Source organism: Schistocerca americana, chromosome 2, assembly GCF_021461395.2.
Source record: "Schistocerca americana isolate TAMUIC-IGC-003095 chromosome 2, iqSchAmer2.1, whole genome shotgun sequence".
NCBI classification, from domain to species: domain Eukaryota; kingdom Metazoa; phylum Arthropoda; class Insecta; order Orthoptera; family Acrididae; genus Schistocerca; species Schistocerca americana.
In genome coordinates, this window is record NC_060120.1 from 489,764,834 (window position 1) to 489,786,207 (window position 21,374).

At 38.7% G+C, this 21,374-nt stretch overlaps 1 protein-coding gene across 9 annotated transcripts in view; it reads right to left on the reverse strand.

Moving 5' to 3' along the window:
- Window positions 1-21,374, reverse strand: part of LOC124594801 (phosphatidylserine synthase) — a 155,024-nt gene that overhangs the window by 63,785 nt on the left and 69,865 nt on the right. For all 9 annotated transcript variants that reach the window (XR_006978154.1, XR_006978155.1, XM_047133229.1 and 6 more), the window contains exons 4-5: window positions 14,024-14,175; window positions 1,405-1,659 (exon numbers count right to left, since the gene is read on the reverse strand). Coding sequence is in view for 7 of the 9 variants with exons in the window: in XM_047133229.1 (XP_046989185.1) it covers window positions 1,405-1,659; window positions 14,024-14,175 (407 nt within the window). In the remaining 2 variants the exon portion in view is untranslated. The remainder of the gene's footprint in view (window positions 1-1,404; window positions 1,660-14,023; window positions 14,176-21,374) is intronic.

Here is a 21,374-nt window from a genome sequence, read left to right on the forward strand (position 1 = left end):
CTGGTACTGAAGCACAGATTAACCAGTTTTTGAAATCATGAAATTATATAAATGGCTTTGGAAAACACTAGATGAATGAACAGGTGCGACAGGTGCAACAGGACGCCCCTCGTTTGCCTGCCTATCCATCACTCAACTCCCCCACTGACTGACTTATCCTCTGAAGATACTGAAAATTACACTTAAGACTCAGCATAAATACCAAAATTGCTATGCACCTCAGAAATTAAATAAATTGCAGCAGCAATTCTCATTACTTTCTTTGGCTACAAACTGATGTGAAGTAAGTTGTAATAGCAAATTTCCTATCTGACCTAATTACCGGGAAAAAGCCCTAGATCATTTATACTGCCATGTTAATCATTGCGCTTGCAACCTTGTTGAGTCGGATGGATAAAACATTTACACTGTCACTAATAATTTTTGTTGAGTTGTGCTGAGTGTTTATTACTGCACTGGATGATTACTTATAAAGGTAAATTAGATTTTAATGGACACAGTCTTTCATTGGTTTGGCTAACTCAAGTGTGGATGAAGCCCTCCTGAAGAAAATACTGTACATTTCTTGTTCAGCACATGATTCAATAGGGTGCCTACTATACCCACCAACAGTTTCAGCTGCAGTCTGCCAACTGAAATCTAGAACGAGCTTCATCGCTAGGACTTAACTACTGGAGGGAATATCGTAGTCTAACCGCATCACCAGATGGAAGAGTAAGCTGCGGCCAGATATCCCTGCAGAGGAAGAGCTAGCCCCCAGGAAACAACTGCCCCAACTTGTTTGGAGATCACTCCCTCATTGCTAGACCAACACAAAAAATGGGACACACCTCCACCCAATGTAGAAACACCTCGGCCACTTGCTCACATGCCCTGTATTGGAACAAACTCGCACACCACAGTACTTGATCCAGGCAAATAACAAGGTCATCAAAGTTACAGCATTTTGTAAATGCAGAGTTGTTAAGGCAATGAATGAAATCATTAAGAGTATTCTTGAGATTTGATTGATGACCATTTTTGAAATTTTAACACAACAGTTTTTAGTCAATGGCTACCATGTTCAAAACGTTAATTTAAAAACGTTAGAAGAGACAGACAAATTTTATAAGAAGATTATCAAAAGTACAATATTATTGCCATGTACTGAAGGACGAAATCAAAGTATTATTGTTGAAGCAGAACATGTCTGCGTAAAAATTGTAATACATAATTACATGACAAGCAGTGATATAATTCAGAGAACTCAAAACAACACTGAATCCAAGAAAAATTAGTATGTATCAGTTTACCACAAGGACAAATGCAATTACAGAACAAGCTTTCATTACAGATGTCCCACTTCATTTAGTTTCCAAGAGCAAAAAATTCTTAAATTAAACCAATAATTAAATGACTACTTACCTAACAGACGGTGCAACAAAGACACCAATAAGAACAAGTCGAACAACCACAATCGGGTGGGATGGTGGCATTTCAAAAATGTGTTTAAGGAAAAATGTGTTTAGCTCTGAGACTTGCCAAAAAATGACAAGCTGGCAAAGAGCAAAGAAGCGCATGTAAGTACAAGATGGATCCAACCATCTAACTTGCATCCAACTCCCAGGTGTGAACTGTAAAACTGCACGCTTTATTTTCCCTGAAGTTGTTCGAATATCCCTGTCAAAAAGTAAGTAGTTAAACAGCTTTTATACACAATATTTATTTTGAAAAAATATTTTAGTTAATGAACTACAGGCTCACTCAAACAGGAAGCAGGCTGCCCTCACAAGCAGGCACACTGTTGTCCACTGCAACTAGTGACAAACAACACACCACAATGGTCTCATTGTTTCATGACAATGTTTGCTGGTTAGTATGAAGCAGACACAAGGAACTAGAACAATATATGTAAAGACTGCTACACCAAGAAAAGGGTTTTGATTTTATTCTACTAAAATATTCCTGAGATTACAGTTTTTCCCAAGTTGAAATTCCAAATTTCCATGGACCAAATTTCATTGGATGTGAGACTGCTCATGGTCAGATGCCAAGTAATTTATTAGTAAATATATGCAGTTAAGATATATTTGTAAATGTGATATACAACAAATGACACAATTATTGTGGATAATTTAATATGTTTTACTATAAATACATTTTCATTGAGAAATACACAAACCAGACTGAAATTCTGCATTATTTTACTGATCAATTTACATTAAACTCAGATAATGCTGCAGCATACACAACTCTGTAATCCTGACTAGGGTAACTGCATTAAAAAATAAAAATAATAAAAAAACTAAAATGACACATACCATGGTCAATAATTACATCTTCCACACACCATGAAATAATCATGACAGCAGCGATACTCAAAACTGGCATAGACAACTTACAGTCCTCGACACACCAACACATTCTTGAGCAATTGCTTTCCATTTTTCTGCACTCTTTAGATTATTACACTGTTTAAAATGGCACCACTATTCTTTTGGATTGTCACTATAATAGTCTACCTTCACTTATGGGGATCGTTACTACATTATATTCCTTTTTTTCACACTGATATGTGCAGATTTAACATCCAACTTTTTAACTTTCTAAAGCTTCAAAACTTAAATTTTTCTTGGAATGATTCTGCCCCTTTGTGAGGATTTGCCAAAATTTCTTGGTATCGGCCTTCAGAGATGACATATCACTTCAAATCTCATGATCCACCCACAGTCAGAACCCATACACTTCTTTGATGTGTAGTGTACAACACAAATTGTGATTTATACAGGGTGTTAGGAAATTCCCTTTACTAACTTCTAGGACTTGTACTGAGATGTCAGTAGATAATATTTTGAATTGGAGCCCATGTCCAGAAATGCTCCGTTCACATGCTACAACCATTTGAAAGCTGTTGACAAAGCGACCACCTTTACAAGTAATTGGCTGTGTGTGGCACAATACATCACTTGTTTTACAATTCCACTCATTAACAGACACAGAAATTGCTCATGTAATCAACAGGTTCTCTTCACCATGATGCAGTCTGACTTCCAATTTGGGTGTGCAGCATCTCCTTGGAGCACCGCAGTCACACCTGCTGATAGTGCAGCTACCCATTCTCAAAGCCGTTGCATTAATTGTGGTGAAAAGGGCATGCAATGGAGTCAGATCTTGTAGAGGATGCTCTCAATAAAGGTGACAAGCAGCACTTCCATTACAGTGAGCTTTGCCATTCAGAGGAATCATGTCAGTGTGTTCTGCAAACGTGTACACAACAATGTTGCTCAACACTCACAGACATGTGAATGAGGCTTGAGCCAGGTCAGACAGATAAAACATATGTCACATGACTTCAGCTGATCAAACGTAACTAGCCCCCACCATGACTACCCCATTGCATACTTACCTGGCAAATATGTTTTCAAATAGCTGTAGCATGGAAATGGTACCTTTCCGGACATGGGGTCCTATTCAGGATGTTATTTACTGACTCCCATCTCCAAGACCTATAAGTTTAAATCAAGCAATGGAAAATACAGGATGCAATAATAACAATATTATGAAAAGGAAAATTGCTGCTCACCATATAGCAAAGATGCCGAGTCACAGGTAGGCATAACAAAAAGACAGTCACACAAAGCTTTCTGCCAAACAGGGACTTCATCAGAACAGACAAAACACACACACACACACACACACAAACACACACACAAAACGCAACTCACACAGGCCGTCAAGGCCAGACTCTTGGCAAAAGCTTTATGTGACAGTCTTTCTGTTGCGCCTATCTGTGACTCAGCCTCTCTGCTGTATGGTGAGTAGCACATATCCTTTTCATAATATTGTCATTATTCAGTTTTCTAAGTTTGTAATGGGAATTCCCAAACACCCTGTATTATACCATTGATTAGCAAAAGATGCCTATCAAAAGATTTGGATCAGTTCTCAACATTGCTACACTTGTAAAACAGTCTGAAGATGGGTCACCAGCCCCACATTGACTCGCAAGGCACATTTAAGATAATCACAACAGTAACACTAATGACAAATGGTCTGTAGCATTCTAACTAAACTCAGAAAAGATTAGAAGACCACCCTTTGGACATCAGAACTGAACACTGCTAACAGTCCATGTAACTTCCACAAAAATTTCCCCAAAGACAAAGCAGGATATCAGTTCAAAAAGATGCTGTGCTCTATTGTGGAAAGGCAGAAAATCAGATTCATGGTGGTAGATGGTATGTGTAATTTTTTCTTCCAAGCTGCTTCTCCTGAAATAATCTAACTTTTTCTATGGGCATTTGGTTCTCAATGCATAAATTATTTGTGGGTGAGCTGTAAGTTCATAGAACTCACGTACAAGTGTTATTCAGAAAATAAGATCTGAATTGCCGAAGGTAATCGAATGTCGCATGAACATTGAAACACACATACACACCAAATCATGGCACGTCTTGCTCATCAAACAAAACCATTTTCATTGGTACTGTTGCAGTGTTCCGTTTAGTGTGTTAGTCCACAAAGTTTAAACCAATTGATTAGCTTGCTGACTGTGAAATACAGTAGTGATTCAGTATTTGACAGCAGCGGATAATGCAGCAGTTGAAATTTATCAACTAATAAGTGAGGTGTATAGCCCCAAATGTGATGAGTGACAGCAAAGTGCATAAGTGAGTGAGAGCGTTCAAGGACGGAAGAGAAAATTTCCATGATGAACTGCTACCAGGTCGACCATCACTGATCTCCGATGATTTGATCAAAGCCATGGATGAAATTTCAACTTAAGCATTGCAATTTCCAAATGTGGGTAGAACAACTTAGCACAAAATTGTCTCTGAAAAGTTATAACTTTGAAAATTGTGCACATGCTGGGTTCCCAGGCTGTATACTGAGAAACACAAAAGGAAAAGAATGTCTTATACTCTTGATTTCTTTGGCCCAATACCATAAGGAAGGCAATCTATTTTTGGAGAACACTGTCAAAGTGTACACGACATGGCTTCTTCACATGACCCCAAAGTCTAACTAAATGTCAGCCAATGGAATGGTGTCACATGACATTATCAGTGAAGGTCTGTACAAAGCACATAATCTTAATACCCAAGGTTATAGCAACCATATATTGGGAAATATATGGAGTCTTGTCATGGACTCTTCTGGAAGGGAACAGACTGTCCATCCACCATACAGGCCAAACTTGGCCCAGAACAATTTTCACTTGTTCCGCTACCTAAAAGAGTTTCTTGATGGCAGCACTTTGCAACGGATAATAAGGCGAAAGAAGCAGTTAAAGACTAGCTATCTTCACAGCCAGTAGAGGTTTATGACTTAATGTTTAAACAGGTACGGAAACTTGTAGAAAAAGAGAGAAAAATGTAAAGCAGGCGTATCCAATCCACAACCAGCATGCAGCCCAAAGCAAGTATCAATATGTGTCTGGCAAAGAACTCAGAAGGCACATATGGTGAAACAGACACCAAGGACATGATTATTATGTGTCAGAGTGCTTTGGTACCTGTGGGAAGAATCTACAAAGAACATATGGTGAAACAGGCAGTGAGGTCATGGCTGTCATGTTGCAAAGCACACTGTGACAAGATAGCGTGTGCCAGTATACACCCTCTACTGCTTTTCTGGTGCTCCCACTGTCTCTAACACTCCAAACCCCCCTCTCTTAGGATGAATGTGCATAGGCAGAGGGTATATACTGGCAACACACTATCTTGTTACAGAGCATGCTTTACAACACGACAGCCATGACCTCAGTGCCTGTTTCACCATGTTCCATCTAGATTCTTCCCCCAGACACCAGTTACTCACAACAGTGCAAATGTAAACTGACATTATATCGTCTCTTTCGACCTTGCTGGCCTACATTTACATTAATTTCTTCGGTCTCAGCATTTCTTCTCAGTAACTATGCCTTCCTTCACTCCCTTTTAGTTTTCTATACCTTTTATTTTTCAATCTGCGTTTTTCTCTGCCCACCACCTCTACCACACACAATGCACATCACTTCCTACTCTTATTAACTCATGCACGATGTTTTGTCAGCAATCTATATCTCACCTATTACCTTATCTTCCACCTAAAGCTCTCAAGTTTTCAAATCTCATCCAGTGCAGCCCCAACAATCAGACTTTCCTTCTCATCCCATCTAGTAAGTCTTGCCTAACACAGGGTTCTGGGTGGGTTTTCTGAACTCTCGCCATTTCCTATACTTCACCAGGCCTTTTCCTTCACCCCTCTTCCTTCCCCTTCAACCCTTCTGCCATAAGAAAGAGCCACTGGCTCCAGAAGTTTCAGTACCTTCACATGTAAGTTCTCCTGGAACCACTTGGTAAGTAGATTTCGTTTCATCTATCTAACTGATTGTACTTTCAAAAACTGATTATTTCTGTTACCATATTTAACAGAGACACTTAAAACGTGTTACAACAATAAACAACATCAAAAATAATAATGAGAATCTCTTCTGTAGCAAGAGGCACAATGGTATCAGCATAACCATGATCAAGTATGTCACGAATAGCTTATTACCAATCTTGACAGACATTTAATTTCCCTCTGAAGAACAGGATACATCCAATACAACAGAAAAGACACATAGTGCAACCTATCCCTGACAAGGAAAACCCCACAATGACCTTACCTGCCAATCAGCACTAGCACTTTACTCACCGTCTCACAAGCCTAGGAATACATTGATCGTGATCAGCAGAGTGAATATTTATGAAAGTTCAATCTGGTTTTCATGAACACTGCACTAATTATGGTAACTGACGACCTGAAATATACCACAGAAATTTACTGACACTGACATTACTAGACTTCCACAAAGTATCTGATACTGTAAACTTTGATATGTTGCCCAAAAGAAAAATATGACATCTAAAATCTTCAGATAGAAGACAGAACCGTTTGGAAAGCTAACTGATAAACAAAAAGCACGATACTGTCTAAGGGAATGAGAAATCATTCTGAAAGCAAGTTCTCTCTGAAGTGCTGAAGAAGCCATCCTCAGTTGTCTATCGGTTCTGCCCTGTCATAAATAACACTACTAGGGCAGTGCCCTCCAGCTTTACTCAAGCACTAGCCCTGTAGAAAACAAAACTGCTGTCGAGATAAATGACGATCTGTCTTCAGTGTTCTAACAAATGCAAAACTTGGGACTTACACCAAATGTGAAAATCTCCTAAGTAATTATATAACCTGTTATCAAAAATAGTCCTGAAGTCTACAAACAACTGCCTCCTTTTTTTCTCTTCCAGTAAGGTGATATAATCCAGCACAGTACGTTCAAAGAAAACTCTACATTGGCAGAACTAACCCTGAATGTTTGTGTGTATTACATCCGCAACATCTGCCTATTTGATTATATCAGTGTTTCACATACTCTGCCGAGTTAGGAAAATTGCAGCCAGACTAGTTACACGCCTACTATGTGCTGAGTTTTCTTCATCTATTCCTCAGTAAACATGCACCCCAGTGAGATCAAGTACCAGTCTCATCATAATCAGAGTACTAGTTCTCACCTAGTATCCTAACTGCACCCAGCCATAAAGCAACACATTCAGAACCCTCTTCTCTGTTGTTGCTATTTACCTCACCCTAGCTACCAACCATTCGACATACAATATAATTCCTTTCTGCATTTGAGAATAATCTGAAAGGCTTTCTTTTGTCAACTTCATAATTTTTTAATAAAAAATTTAACATATTTGGTCATTTCACTCTGTCGAATGGTAAAGCAAATACTCACATTTTCTTTTAGATACAATTATTTTGCTTTTGGTTTCTCAGTTTATTATGCCCCCCCCCCCCTCGTTATTTGTGTTTGTCGTCCTTCTGCCGCCACTTGTATCTGTCAATCCTAATCTACTGGCAATGCACAATAATGACAAGTTATGAAACTCTGAGAGCCAAGACTGCCAACTATGTGCAAGACCTGTGGGCAAAACTTCCTACCACGCAAGACTTCTCAGCTGCGTCTTGGAAGATGAGTTTAGCAACAATCCCAGTAGGTGTGAGTAGACCGAGAGGGTCATAACGTTGAGCAGCTGCTCAAAGAATGTTTCTCTTCGTTTCCAGTGTGTTCGTCATGTCTTTTACAGTCCTTTGGTAATCAAAAGAGACAGAGTCATCATCTGTATTCCAACTGGTTCCCAAGACATGTGTTGAGGGCTTGATTTCGAGGCCTTTGACATGCCGTATCGTCTTCAGTTCATTTGTATTAGTCGCCTATTTTGAATGTCAATGGCTTATTTGCAGGAAGAGTGTTGTCAGCTGATTATAAACAATTGCAGTGTCATCACTATTTCCACACTAGCTACAAAATTGAACATGAATACAGAATTATCAACAAGTGCTGACACTCATGGATATTTGTCACTATATAGTGCTGCTAACTCCCTTATAGTAGCGGACAACAGGAGTGGGCTTAGCAGAAAACGAAAATGGCAGACTTTGAAGCAGTATATTATCACATAATTTTTTGTGGTGTATGCATCATTCTCGGCTTTTTGAACAAGATACCAGAAGAACCTAGTGAGATCTCTGTCCTCTTCATTCAAAGTCAACTGTATTGGCCCACATCACACACTAGTCCCACCGGAAGTTTGCGGAATTGTAGCAACATTATGAGGATATATGGGAGTAAATTTGATCCTGTTTCGAGGGCCTCATTCAGAGATGGAAAGTCTTGTCTGTGTGATGATGCATCGAACAAGGTCCAGTATTTGATGCTTCTACTGTTGCATTTCTTCACTACATAGTTCGGCATGCAAAACACGTTTCCAACTGTGTATCCTCAGGTGCAACGTCTACCTGACACCTCCTAATGTAATGTGATATGATCACATGATACATATGCTTCAGTTCTTCATTCTCTTGCAACTTGTTTAGTAATGGGGGAAGACATGCTTCCACTGCAGTGTGGCTGCTGGAGAGAAGTAAACCCTTCTTTCCAGAGGGACATACAAGTCTGTAGCCATTCTCTATGCAGTATGACTCTCAGAACACTTTCCAGACTTAGTGCATGGGTGTCAATGTTCACTGCTGATGCTCTTTTATGCTGATTGTCTGCAAGTCCCAAAAACAGCACACTGACTCATCAGATACCTCACTGAAACTAACCTGAAAGAAGTTGACAGTTGCCTTATGAACCGCAGTACCAGTTCTGTTTCCACTGAGAATATAACCGAAGATTGTCCGAAAGGGAACCAATGAAGGTCATACTTTAATTGGTTGTCCCAAAGTCACAATTTTCCAATAATAATCTGCCCCAATTAGAACTTCAATAGGTAGATCTACAGTATCTCCTCTTGGTTATGCCATCTGTGTACCCTCTCTCAAGGCCATATCTCCCACATCTTGTGGTACCGTCGGTTGACGAGAGAATTTGTTGCTGCTTTCAAGGACTGTAACTGATACATGGGCACTGGTGGAGTATCCAATCATATCAAAATGAACCTTTCTCATTGAGAAGGATGATGTGCAGAATGGCTTAAATGTTATTATCTCTAGAGCTCTGGTTCCAGTGACATTGAGTTGAAGAAAATGGTGTAAAAAACTAGACACTCTACAATGTCACATGTCAGTTTACTACCCCCTCTGATAGTCAATGAGCAGTATGTAAGTGTACAAAGTTAGACATCTTCGTTTCAATCTTGTTCACTGTTGTGAGGTGGCTATCACACAATGGAAATGTAGTTCACACTTTTACATTCTATGTGGGATACATTTCCTCATTTAAAGACATGTCTAAGGTATAGCAAGCAGCAGTCCATTTTCTTCAGGCTATTTATTCTAGCCTGTAAGCTTGCAACCTTTCAGCAATCTTGGCCTAGTGCTAAGTTACACACAAAAAGGGTCTGAATTTTGTTGTTTCTACTTCTTGTCAATTTTGATTTTAACTTTCATATGAAAAGTTGATGCTGTGGGTACATGATTGCCTTACAGAACAGGTTCTCCACTTATTTTGCATGTACTGAAGGGCTCCCTCCACTTCTTTGTTGAGGAGCTCCATAAGCTGTGCAAGATTCCCTTCTTGGATCTTTTGCCTTCTGTTTCTGCAAATTTCTTCTGGGAATGCAAGTACAAGTGTCCACATGCTCTCCTAGTGCTCGTAGTGCTTGAATCCACTTATGGCTCTCAATGGAGGAGGTGTTGAGAGCCTCTGGACTGCTTGAAGTTGAAGTGTTCAGGTTCTCAAGAAGTCAAGGTGGCTTTGGATAATCCGTTCTTGTCCCCATACGTGGATTCCAAAATTTGCTTTGTCGGCTCATATGCCAGCTGTAACAGCAAACCCATCCACCAAATCCTTGGGGTCCCTATCTAAATATACACAGAGGAATAGGTGCTTGTTCATAAGTGACACGACTGGAGTTTCATTTACAGAAACTGTGAAGGTGCTACCAGAATCGTGTTCACACTTCTATGTCACCTGCGGAAGAATGCAGTTATGCTTTTATGTCACGAGAGAAAGGATGTAGTTTGATAGTAGCCAACTTGATGTCCACGTGGGCATGTTTGTGAGTTGCTGATATTGGCTAATGCACATCAGCTGTGTTTCTATCCCTTGAACATGCTCCTCCAAAAAGCCTTTTTGCCTTTCGAATGGCCCATTTGCATTTGTCAGAGCGGCCTTCACAAGATTGTGTGTCAGTCTCGTATTCTGTGAAATCTGGCAAGCCCTGTATTGGGCCACTGAGTGAGATCAGCTCTCCTATGGTTTCCTGCAGGTGCTCCTGACAGTGTCTGACTTTCTCTGATGGTGCAGAAACATCAAAATGCGTTTATCTGGCTCATGAAATTGGTGGCATGTGAGTGTTGAGTTGTCCTCTTGCATCACAATTTGGGCAGAATTGTTCTGCACCCATCATGGTGTGTGATGCTTGGCTGATGCGAGGGTGTGTGTGTGTGCGCGCGCCAGTCACCCCATAACGGGATGTCCGCCATCACTACGAGATGGCAATGCTGTGCAGTACTCGTCATCAGCAACCCTTAGGAACGCCCTTTCTTATTGCACTGCTGTCCAACAATACTTTAGTAGTCCCCTTTGTACTGCATAAATGACATACCAAATGCTCAATATTGCTCTGCGATCAACACGGGTGCACCAAGTCAAATTATACACAAACAGAATCAATCAATAATGACTGCGAGTGGAGTACAGCCAATGGTGTGACTTATCTGTCCAAGCTGAACACGGCATGATGTTATGGTTTTTCAAGTTTTAAGTTGCTTGAAATCTTCTTCAATGATGTTGAAACCTTTGAATGTGTGGCTGTACTTAATCTTGCCACACACTCCTGTGTTTCGGCACCAAAATGTTGCTGTTACTAGTAATTTGAAGGAATTCAACATAGCAACTTCAGCACACACATTTATTCACAGCATCCAGTATAGTTTCTGTCACAATTATATACACATAGCGCAATTTCATACATGATCACCTAATCAACTTTGTCTCTTTTCCATTTCATTTCCTCGGATATTCAATGCTATCATTCTTATAAAATTTCCACCTGTTTTTCTGCACCATATATATATTTACAAGTCATAATTTTTTCCATCAAAATAAAAATTCATCCTGAGATTTTCACTGATTTAACTCTCTCAGGCTTTGAGGTAGCAGTTGATGTGTTGGGAGTGAGTCTTAAGAGTGCAAAGTGTAATTGTCAGACAAATTGAAAAAAAGTTGATCAAGTTGAATGGCTGAATCAGGCTGAGATTCGGCACCAGTGGCTGGAGGAGTTTGACATGAGCATATAAGATACTACAGGCAGCAAAAAGTTTGTAGAAGCCACTGAAAATGTTCCAGCAACTAGGATGTTAAAAATGTTTCTCTCATGTCATGTGTCTGATAAGATGTTCTCCTCCTCAACACCCAAGCTGTGGAACCAAACAATTGTTTGTTTACAGTTCAATTGGTAAGCCAGTTGAGTAAGTTGGCTTACCCACCAGCCTTGGAAAGCATAGTGCTACTTTCCATCACCTTTTATTCTTCTGCACCATGCCAATTCAGAATGGAGCAACCCTACACAGATATAACTTTAACTGCCCTAATTAAATATAATATTAATAGATCGTTACGAATAATCTACTATATTTCAAAACAGGAGCTTGTTGTGGTATGGTAACTTTTTACTTGAAGCACAACACTTCAAGAAAGTCAGCAAAGTACACATTTGGATTAGAACCATGGAAACACACACACACACACACACACACACACACACACACACACACACACACAAAAATAACCTGCGCATGCTCACCAACACATGTTCTCACTCGTGTACACACTCTTGGGCACCTATGCAGGCAGTCACCAAAGCACACTCATTCATTCACTCACTCATACATTCACACTTATCTTCGTCACAATGCACACACGTGCTCACTACACCTCACTCAGCCGTTCATGCTCTTACCTATGCACATGAGCAAATGCACACGAGAGAGCACGCATAAGTAGGTAGGTAGGAAGGTGTGTGTGTCATGTGTGTGTACAAGTGAAATTCCTTGCAGATTATTTCAGAATTTCCTGCATTTTCTAGAGCTGTCTGAGATGTATCTGACTTTTCTGAGTTAAAATCAATTTCCATACAAAATACACATTTTGGTGATTACTTTTCCATCCTGATGATAAATATATGAGTGAAATGAAAAGCGACAAAGCAATACACAAATAATTAAAAATGACACTGATTGAAAATTCAGTATGGTATAAAGCCAACACTTCCTGTGATGAATCACATAATGATCCCACAAAGCACTAATTTTTGCTGGTGGAATAACATGGAACAAAAAGTCGACAACTAACCAGATCCCAGACATGTACAATACCTGACAGATTTAGTGAATGTCCAAAGCTAAACAATTAATAGTCTCTGTCACTCTCCGAAGGAGGTTCGCACATACATTGCCATTTGTATCAATGCAGTCTTGTCCTGTCAAGATCTACATGTTAATTCGCCTGAAAGAGAGTGAGTATTTCAAATATTATAACCTCCCTGATGTAATGGTTGCCACTGAGACTTCAACAAGCAGGAGTCAAGATCATTTGTTATAAGCTGTGGTGCACAAAACTGTTATACTTGGAGTGTGCCAATTAAGATGTTCAATAGTGCCAGCTTTTCGACTGAACACCTTAGTAACACTTAACACAGATGCAGCCACCTCTGATGGACTAGTAAATTTTGTGTTCAGCATGCCAGTGTCGGTTACAATTTGCCCATTCCAGCTTGCGGTATGTTTGGTTTATTAATAATGGAAATTAATGCAGTAGTGTTTGTGCAAAACCAATCCCACTGAGTGTATACAGCATCAAACTGTAGAGAGATAGGTAAGTTACATGCATTGTGATACTTTATTAACAAACCAGCAGTGGATCAAACTACACTGTCTGTTACCCCAACATGCAGAACAATTATAGTCATTTCATGCTGTGGTTATAATGTGTGCTCCAATAACTGCACCTTTTTGTACACAACACTCCTATCTACTGACTCCACACAATTATCACTGTCATAGCCATGTAGCAGCATGCTGAATAAGGAGTGAATTGCCATACTACAATAAATCCATTTCCAATAAACCACTTATTCTGTTGTGTTTGAATTATTGCTGAGAAGGTATACTGATATTTGCTTTCATCTTTCTATCTTTTATGCAACTGCTTGACTAAATGAGCTTGGCATTACATTGATCTTTTAATAAACAGAAAAGCCCACTGCAGAGCCTACATGTTACTGCCATTTTTAATTCATTTTCACACTGAACATGACCTATTATATAAAAATGTATCTGAATGTACTATTTAAGTGGCTTTATTATTTTATTCTGAATTTTCTATGGTTGCCCACTGCAATACTAGTGACGCACCGCAAATTAGATCAGCCTAATGCAATCACCATCATACTGCTTTACTAAAATCAAGAAATCTGAAACTACATGGCGTCCATGGTAGACCTGTTTCACCTTAAAGGGTATTCCACTTCCTGTTTCATTGAGCCTAGAAACAGAGTAATTCAATTACCTTATGCTAACCCATTTATACTCTCTCATCTCCAGATACTTGCAAATCTTCAAGCCACACCAAATTCCCAATCCATTGCACACAAGTACATCTAATATTAGAGCATCCCACCAGCATTCAATAAAGTTTGGTAGAAGATGAGCAAATGCTATCTGAAACATAAAATGATATTTCAAAATGATTAACTGAATTTATTCTTGTTAATGCATGCTACCATTGCACAGAAAAACACAATACAGATTATTACAACCACTAATGCAAAATGGAATTTATTCTGGTTGATTCACTCAGCCACTGCACCGAATAACAGACCACTGGACAAAACTTATTTCAGGGTATTTTCAGCTCTTCAAAAGTATAATTAGAGGAGATTCAGTACTTCATGGGCTTTTTATTCAAAAAGCTTTTTGAGTGGACCTGCTTTCCGTCATTCTTTTTTTCTAAAAAAGGTCTGAAGTTGTGAAGTTCAAGAATGAACACACGATTTCCTTTTCGGCCTCTCTCTGCCCAAAATTCGATTCTTTTGGCTTTTTCATGAAAGGAAATGTTTCCCGTCTTCAGATATTGGTCTACTTGCCATACAATTCCTGACAGAATGGCTATGACAGACTGAAGTAAACGGCCCATATAATCTCATTATCATCTTTTTTCCTATGTCAAATAAGTAATTTTCAATTTCTAATACAAATTTATACCACACAAAGTACAATTAAACTTAATGCTGGTGAACATCATATTCCAGGTTATCAATGTCACTCAACTCTATTAATTGTAAAAATAGCAAATTTTTCTACAAAGTATGAGGGAACTTTAAACAGAAAGTTACAAATTGTCACGGCAGGCCAAGTAATTTTCACTGAATACTGTATTACTCTTCAGTGTAACGCAGATACAAGGCACTTCTTTTCAACACAGTCACCAGTCTCTGTACACAATGCTTGGAACATTCTATCAGTCATTAAATTCCCCAAATTAGAAACCCCCTTGTCATAGAGCCATTTGAGAACAGCTGTGTGAATGTTCCCATGATTGGAAATCCCTCCCCCCCTCCCAGGGATATTCTTCCTTCACTGCCTGGACATTGTCCTCTTATGGTAGATGTTGATAGCCTTCCTAATTAGAACCATCAATGTTTATGTGACCTTGGTCACACTTTAACATTGGTATGTTTCCAGCTGGCACACCATTTGATTCCCATACTATGATGCACCTGTTCTCTGGACTGCAGAAGAATTGTGCCTTCGGGAAACCTGGAACACGTAGTCTCTTTTGACAATGTGCTCACAATGGTGTTAGCATGTGACAACTTGTGTAACTTAGTTTCTTAAGTCCTTATGTAAAAAATTCAGGTTTACATTCAACTTCTATCACCAACACTAATTACAATAAAGGTATCATCAATCACAGAGCCTGTAGTCAGTAAACTGTACAAAATCTCAAAAATAAATAAAAATCAGCAGGCTTAGAGAACATACCAATCTGTGTGCTGAAATGATGCACACAGGGCACACAAGGTCTTGTCACAAACATAATTAATGAGTCATTTGCATCAGGATACTCTGCAGAGTATTCAAAACAGGGAAGAGTTGTGACTCTCCTAAAGAAAAGCAATGCTGATGAAACAGGAAACTACAATCCCATTCACCTGTTGTCATACTTCTCTAAAATAATAAAATAATCATGGAAGATAGATTAATAAATCACTCGAACAAATACAATCTTATACGTGAACCACAGATTGTGTTCTGAAGTGGTAGAAGTGCTGCTAAGAAAGTAAATGACACACCGAACGAAATTTACAATTTGTAAATTTACAATAAAGAGCTCATTGTAAAGATCTGTTTAAAGTATTTGGGGATTTTAACTACACCATTTGAATACACTCACCAATCAGTTCTGCACATGAAAAATAATATTGATTATTACTGAACAAACAGCTCTGTCCATCACCAAAATACAGACTGAACTTACATCTACTAAGAACAAATTAAACTCATGAAATCAAACATATTACTAAAACAAACTTACTTAAAATGACAGTTGAAAAGTACCTGTTAAATTAAATGCCTTAATATAGTGAAGAATTAGTCAGAATACACAGTGCGAGTTTGGTAACAAAAAGTAACACAAATATATAACAACAACAACAATTATAATAATAAATCACTGTCATCCCATGTGACACTTCTGCATTTTTCTGTAAAAATATTACACCCAAAGCTCTTCGATATGGTGTTTCAGATAAGTAGTTCACCTCATATTTCTGAAAGTGTTTAAGATATTGTAACTCTGTTTTTGCCTACATGAATCGTGAGAAAGTCCTCACTAACACTGTCTTTTTATAGTTACATTAATTACAGATACTGATTTCAGCTGGATCCATAATAATTATTGGTGTTGATAATGCAGTGTTGGCCACTATTCAGTCAGCCGTACTTTCAAATAAGTACACCACCAGTACGCCATCGCATTTCCCATAGCTGTCATTGCAGCACGAGGTTGCTGCCACAAACGATTATGCAGCTGCCACTGATATGCAAGCATCCCCACTCCGGAGCTCCAGCAGCAGGTGTACTTAAGTTCGAACATTCACGCATGGGGCCCATTTTGCGTGTTTGCCAGTTGACTAACATTTACAAATTTTCATAGTGGCCTCGGCTCAAAATCTTGCATTGAAGAGTGACAGATTTGTGAATCTTTTGTATCTGTTAGTATAGTGGAACCTCCCATAGCGGGCACAATTCATTCCAGAATCTTACTCGCAGTGCAAAACAATTGTTAATAGAAACAATCTATTCCACATAAATTAATGTAAAACGCAGAAAAGTAGAAAAAGTTTTATCTTACTCATGCCATTTATTCAAAGAGAACTATACCTACATTATTATGTACCTTATTACTCACAATACATAACTAATTGTTTTTTACTAGGAAACCATCCAATACTTCAACACTTGGTGAAAATGTGACACAGCATTATTGTCAAATAAATTTGTAGCATGCATAGCCACTGCTTTACAGGGGTGGTGATTTTCAATGTATGATGCAACCGATTCCAATGTTTCCAGCATTTCTCTTATTGCGCCAGAAGACTGCTGCTTTGCTGTTATTGCCACAGCCTTCACCTCCTCCAAAGACCTCCTCTCCACAACTTCTTGCTGTGAAACACATTGCAACATCATAATTTCTTCAGCGGTCATTTATTAGCTGTGATCTTCCACAAGCTTATTGATATTGTTATCCACTTCTAGTCCCATTCTCTTGAGCAGAAATACAATCTTGTTGACTACAGGCTCCACAGGTACTAACTCAATTCCTCCAAATCACATTCGACAATGCACTTTGGCCAAAGCTTTTTCTAAGCAGAAGTGAGATTTGTCTTGGTAACCCCTTCCCATGCCATTTCAACCATCTTCATTCAGGCAACAATGTTGAAGTGATAGTTCCAAAAGTCTCAGAGTGAGATTGGCAGCTTCAGTCAACTTAAAGCAATGCTCGTAAAGTGCTTAGTGTAGAGCTTCATAAAGTTAGAACTAACATGCTGGTCCATCACATTTAACCTACTCTTCTGGACTTTATACTTCCTGAAAGTTCATGGAGTTTCTGAATGGTGAACAAGCAGTGGTTTAATTTTCAAATTGCCACTTGCATTGGCACATAATAGCAGTGTGATATCGTCTTTCACTGGCTTGTGACCAGGCAATGCATTCTCCTCTGCTGTTATAAAGGCACGCTTGGGCATTTTTTATTTTTTTTTTTTTTTTTTCAGAATAGACACATCTCATCACAATCAAAAACGTGTTGCAGCAGATAACCCTCAGAATCTGTGAGCATCTTGAAGTTGCTGATGAGGTCCACTGCTGCCTTTGTGTTGGAGCTGGCTGCTTTCCCTGCCTCACAATGCTATGGATGCCAGTTCTTCTCTTAAACTTCTTGAATCACCCACGGCTTCCCTTACACATTTCTTCGGCCGCTGATGATCCTGGCGTCTTTTTAACAAGGTCGGTGAAAATCATTCTAGCCTTCTCACAATTGATGTTCTTGGTAATAGGGTCAACTTGCAATTGCTTTTCATTTAGCCATTCAAGGAGCAGCCTCTCATCATCCAGAATACGAAATCATTGTTTAGACACTCTTGTCATTTCATTTGAAGCCTCTATCTCCTTAATCTTATCGAATAATGGAAAATCCAGGATGGAATGAAACAATATTGTGAAAAGGAAAGTTGCTACTCACCATATAGTGGAGACGCTGAGTCGTAGATGGGCACAACAGAAAGACTGTCACAAATATAGCTTTCCACCAGTAAGGCCTTCGTCAAAATTAGATGACAAATACACAGAAACACATTCACAAACTCTGCTATATGGTGAGTAGCAACTTTCCTTTACTTAATCTTATCCTTGTTCTTGAGGATGGTGCATATAGTATATGTAAACCAACTGTATGTGCATGCTAAATCAGCAACGGTCACACAATGTTCGCATTTTTCAATTATTTTACGTTTCATTTCCAACATCATTTTCTTTCTCTTATGGTCATCTTCTTGTGGCTTTATCTTCAGAGAAATTTCTACGAAGGTTATTAAAACTTGCACACAGAAAAACATGGTGTGAACCCAAGTTTAGAAAAATGTGTGATCACAAGCTGCACTAAGATGGTACCAGAAAGAGTGCTAAACACAGAATGGAGTAGGCACTAAAGACATTGTTCATATGCCGCTGCCGGCAATGAATGTTTAACATTTCCCCGGCTGCACACGAATGGCTGGTGACATCACATTAAATCATTGTCACTCATTATGCAAAACATTCCTCGTTAAGTTATTTATTTTGCTCATTATGCAAATTGTGCATTTTGGGACATGCTTGTTAAGTGAGGTTCCACTGTATTTCTACAGTCAAATCTACTGTTAACAACGGACACTGCAAGTACAGCAACAAAGTTATGTATTACTTTTGCTATTTTATATTTGTATCAGCTAAAGAGCAACTTAGTGTGAAAAGGAATATATAGCAAGCAACATAGCTCTAGAAGAGAGAAATTCAACAGCATTTCATTCTTCAAAATCCAATCACTAGTTTTGGAGTAAGTCAATATTTAGAACTTAAAATTTATTTGTTTTGAACATGAATGTGACTGCTGTATTAGGCAGAAGTTATGGATTTCAAATCCAAATAATGAAATACAGCACTTTGGATGAGGAAACAGTTTCACGATATCACAATACCACAGAGCACAGGGGAAATTAAACTTTAATTCAGACAGTGTCATTTAAGTGTGTTGGGTACTGGTTAGTTTGAAAAAAGTCTTTCACAAACCAGGAAAACTAGATATGCTTCTTATGTACAGAAAATGCAGAAGGAGCATGAAGAGAACATTTGACTTGTATACACAAACTAACCCTGATAGAAGGTGTCTAAGAAAAATGACACTCTAGCGAATGTGCAATAAATTGTTATTGGAAGAACATTGGAATATTGTGCAGAGTGTAAGAGCAAATTTGCAACAAACAAATCGAATGAAATAGAAATTCTGGAAGCTGTTGCTCATAACTCATATATTAACAACAGTGATATTGTGAGTGCCTCTGGAATAAGTTGGCCCAGCATTATTTGCATTTTGTGCACAAACGACTTCCATCCATAACATGTGTCACTTCACCTGTAGGGTTGCTGAAGACGTATGGAATTCTGCCTCACACTTCTGATGTGACATTAAGACAACAAATTTTTTTCTTCAAAGAATTCTCTTTATCAATGAAGCCACCTGTACAAAGCATGGAAAACTGAATCTAAGAAGTGTGGATTATTGGGCAGCAGAGAATCAGTACTGGCTGAGGCAGGCTGAATGTCAGAGACAGTTGAGTGTGACAGTTTGGTGCAATAGTGTTTGAGTCTATGTGATTGGTTGTTACTTCATTGAAGAAATACGAACAGGTAAAAGAAACGCACAATATCTTACTGAAGTACTACCAGCGCTCGTAGAGAAAGTACCACTTGAAATAACATAGGTGTACATGGAACCAGCACAATGGAGGCTTGACTCACAACTGCTTTTGGCTGGGAAAGTGCTCACCCAGCTCTTTCATGGTCACTGAATAGGATGTGATGATGTTATCAGTTGGCCTGCACTTTCACCTCATTTGACACCACAGAAACACTCTCATCCAGGTGAACACAAAGATGAAGCCCACAAATAAGTTACAGCAACCCAAGAGTAATCAAAACTTTGGATTGTTGTGGCATGTGCAACAATATTCAAGGAATTCACTAGTCTATCAAGAAGTCCTTCCACCAGCAATTCAAGCATGTACTGCAGTAGAAGCTTGACTTTTTTAAAGCTTGATGACATAAATGAATTTTTAAACAAGCATTTACAACCATATTCTTTTGCTATTTCAGTTTTGTTAGTTTTGCTGAGGTAATTTTGCAATATTAAGTGTGTATCCTGACAAACTCATGATTCGAGGTTATTATTTAACAATCTTTATACCTTGTTTTCCTGTTTTACAAACCCAGGCAATTCCTGATGTTCACCTTTCTTTCAACGCTTTGGCAGAATGCAGAACAGGACTGATATGGCAGTTAACTGGAGAATCATCCTTAGATGCCATGTCCTTTGTCTTCCAATTGGTATGGCAGTCCAATGATGTGTAGCTAAGTTTTCTTAGCATAAGTATCAATTCTATCCATTATTCCACTTTAGTAGGTAGACTCTCTTACCTGTATCAAGCTGGTGCCCCAATTAACCTGATGTGACTGTCTTATACAATAACATGTTTTGCATAAGACAATAACTGATTACAAAACAGGCCTAAATCCTAAGTTTTAAATATTGTAATTTCTCCAAAACTACTAATCAGATTTTGAAGACTGACACATTGTAGAATTAAATCGCTTTTAGATGCACAATACTAACGGCAGAAATTATAATAGTTCCATTTGAAAAAGCAAAGTTGACTCTGATATCTTTGTAATTAATACAGCTATGAAAAGAGACTATACATCATTTCCTGGAGACTTTTTCATAATTCATTTGGGTGAAAAGAGAATTAAAATTTCTTAAATAGTTCTGGAGATATCCAAGGTTAACAGTTTAGCTGCGTCACTCTGTACAATACTAACAATTTATCCTCTTTCTGGGCTCAACATCTCATTTACTATAGAGAGGGAATTAAACAGTGGGAGGTCCAGGATGGCATAGCAACAATAAGGAAAAGACAGATTACTCGCCACATGGAAGAGACACAGGCACAATGAAAAAGAATGCTAAAAATGTTTCAGCTTTTGGGCAAAGTCCTTCTTCAGAAGTGGAAAAACACACACACAATCACACAGGAACAACGATT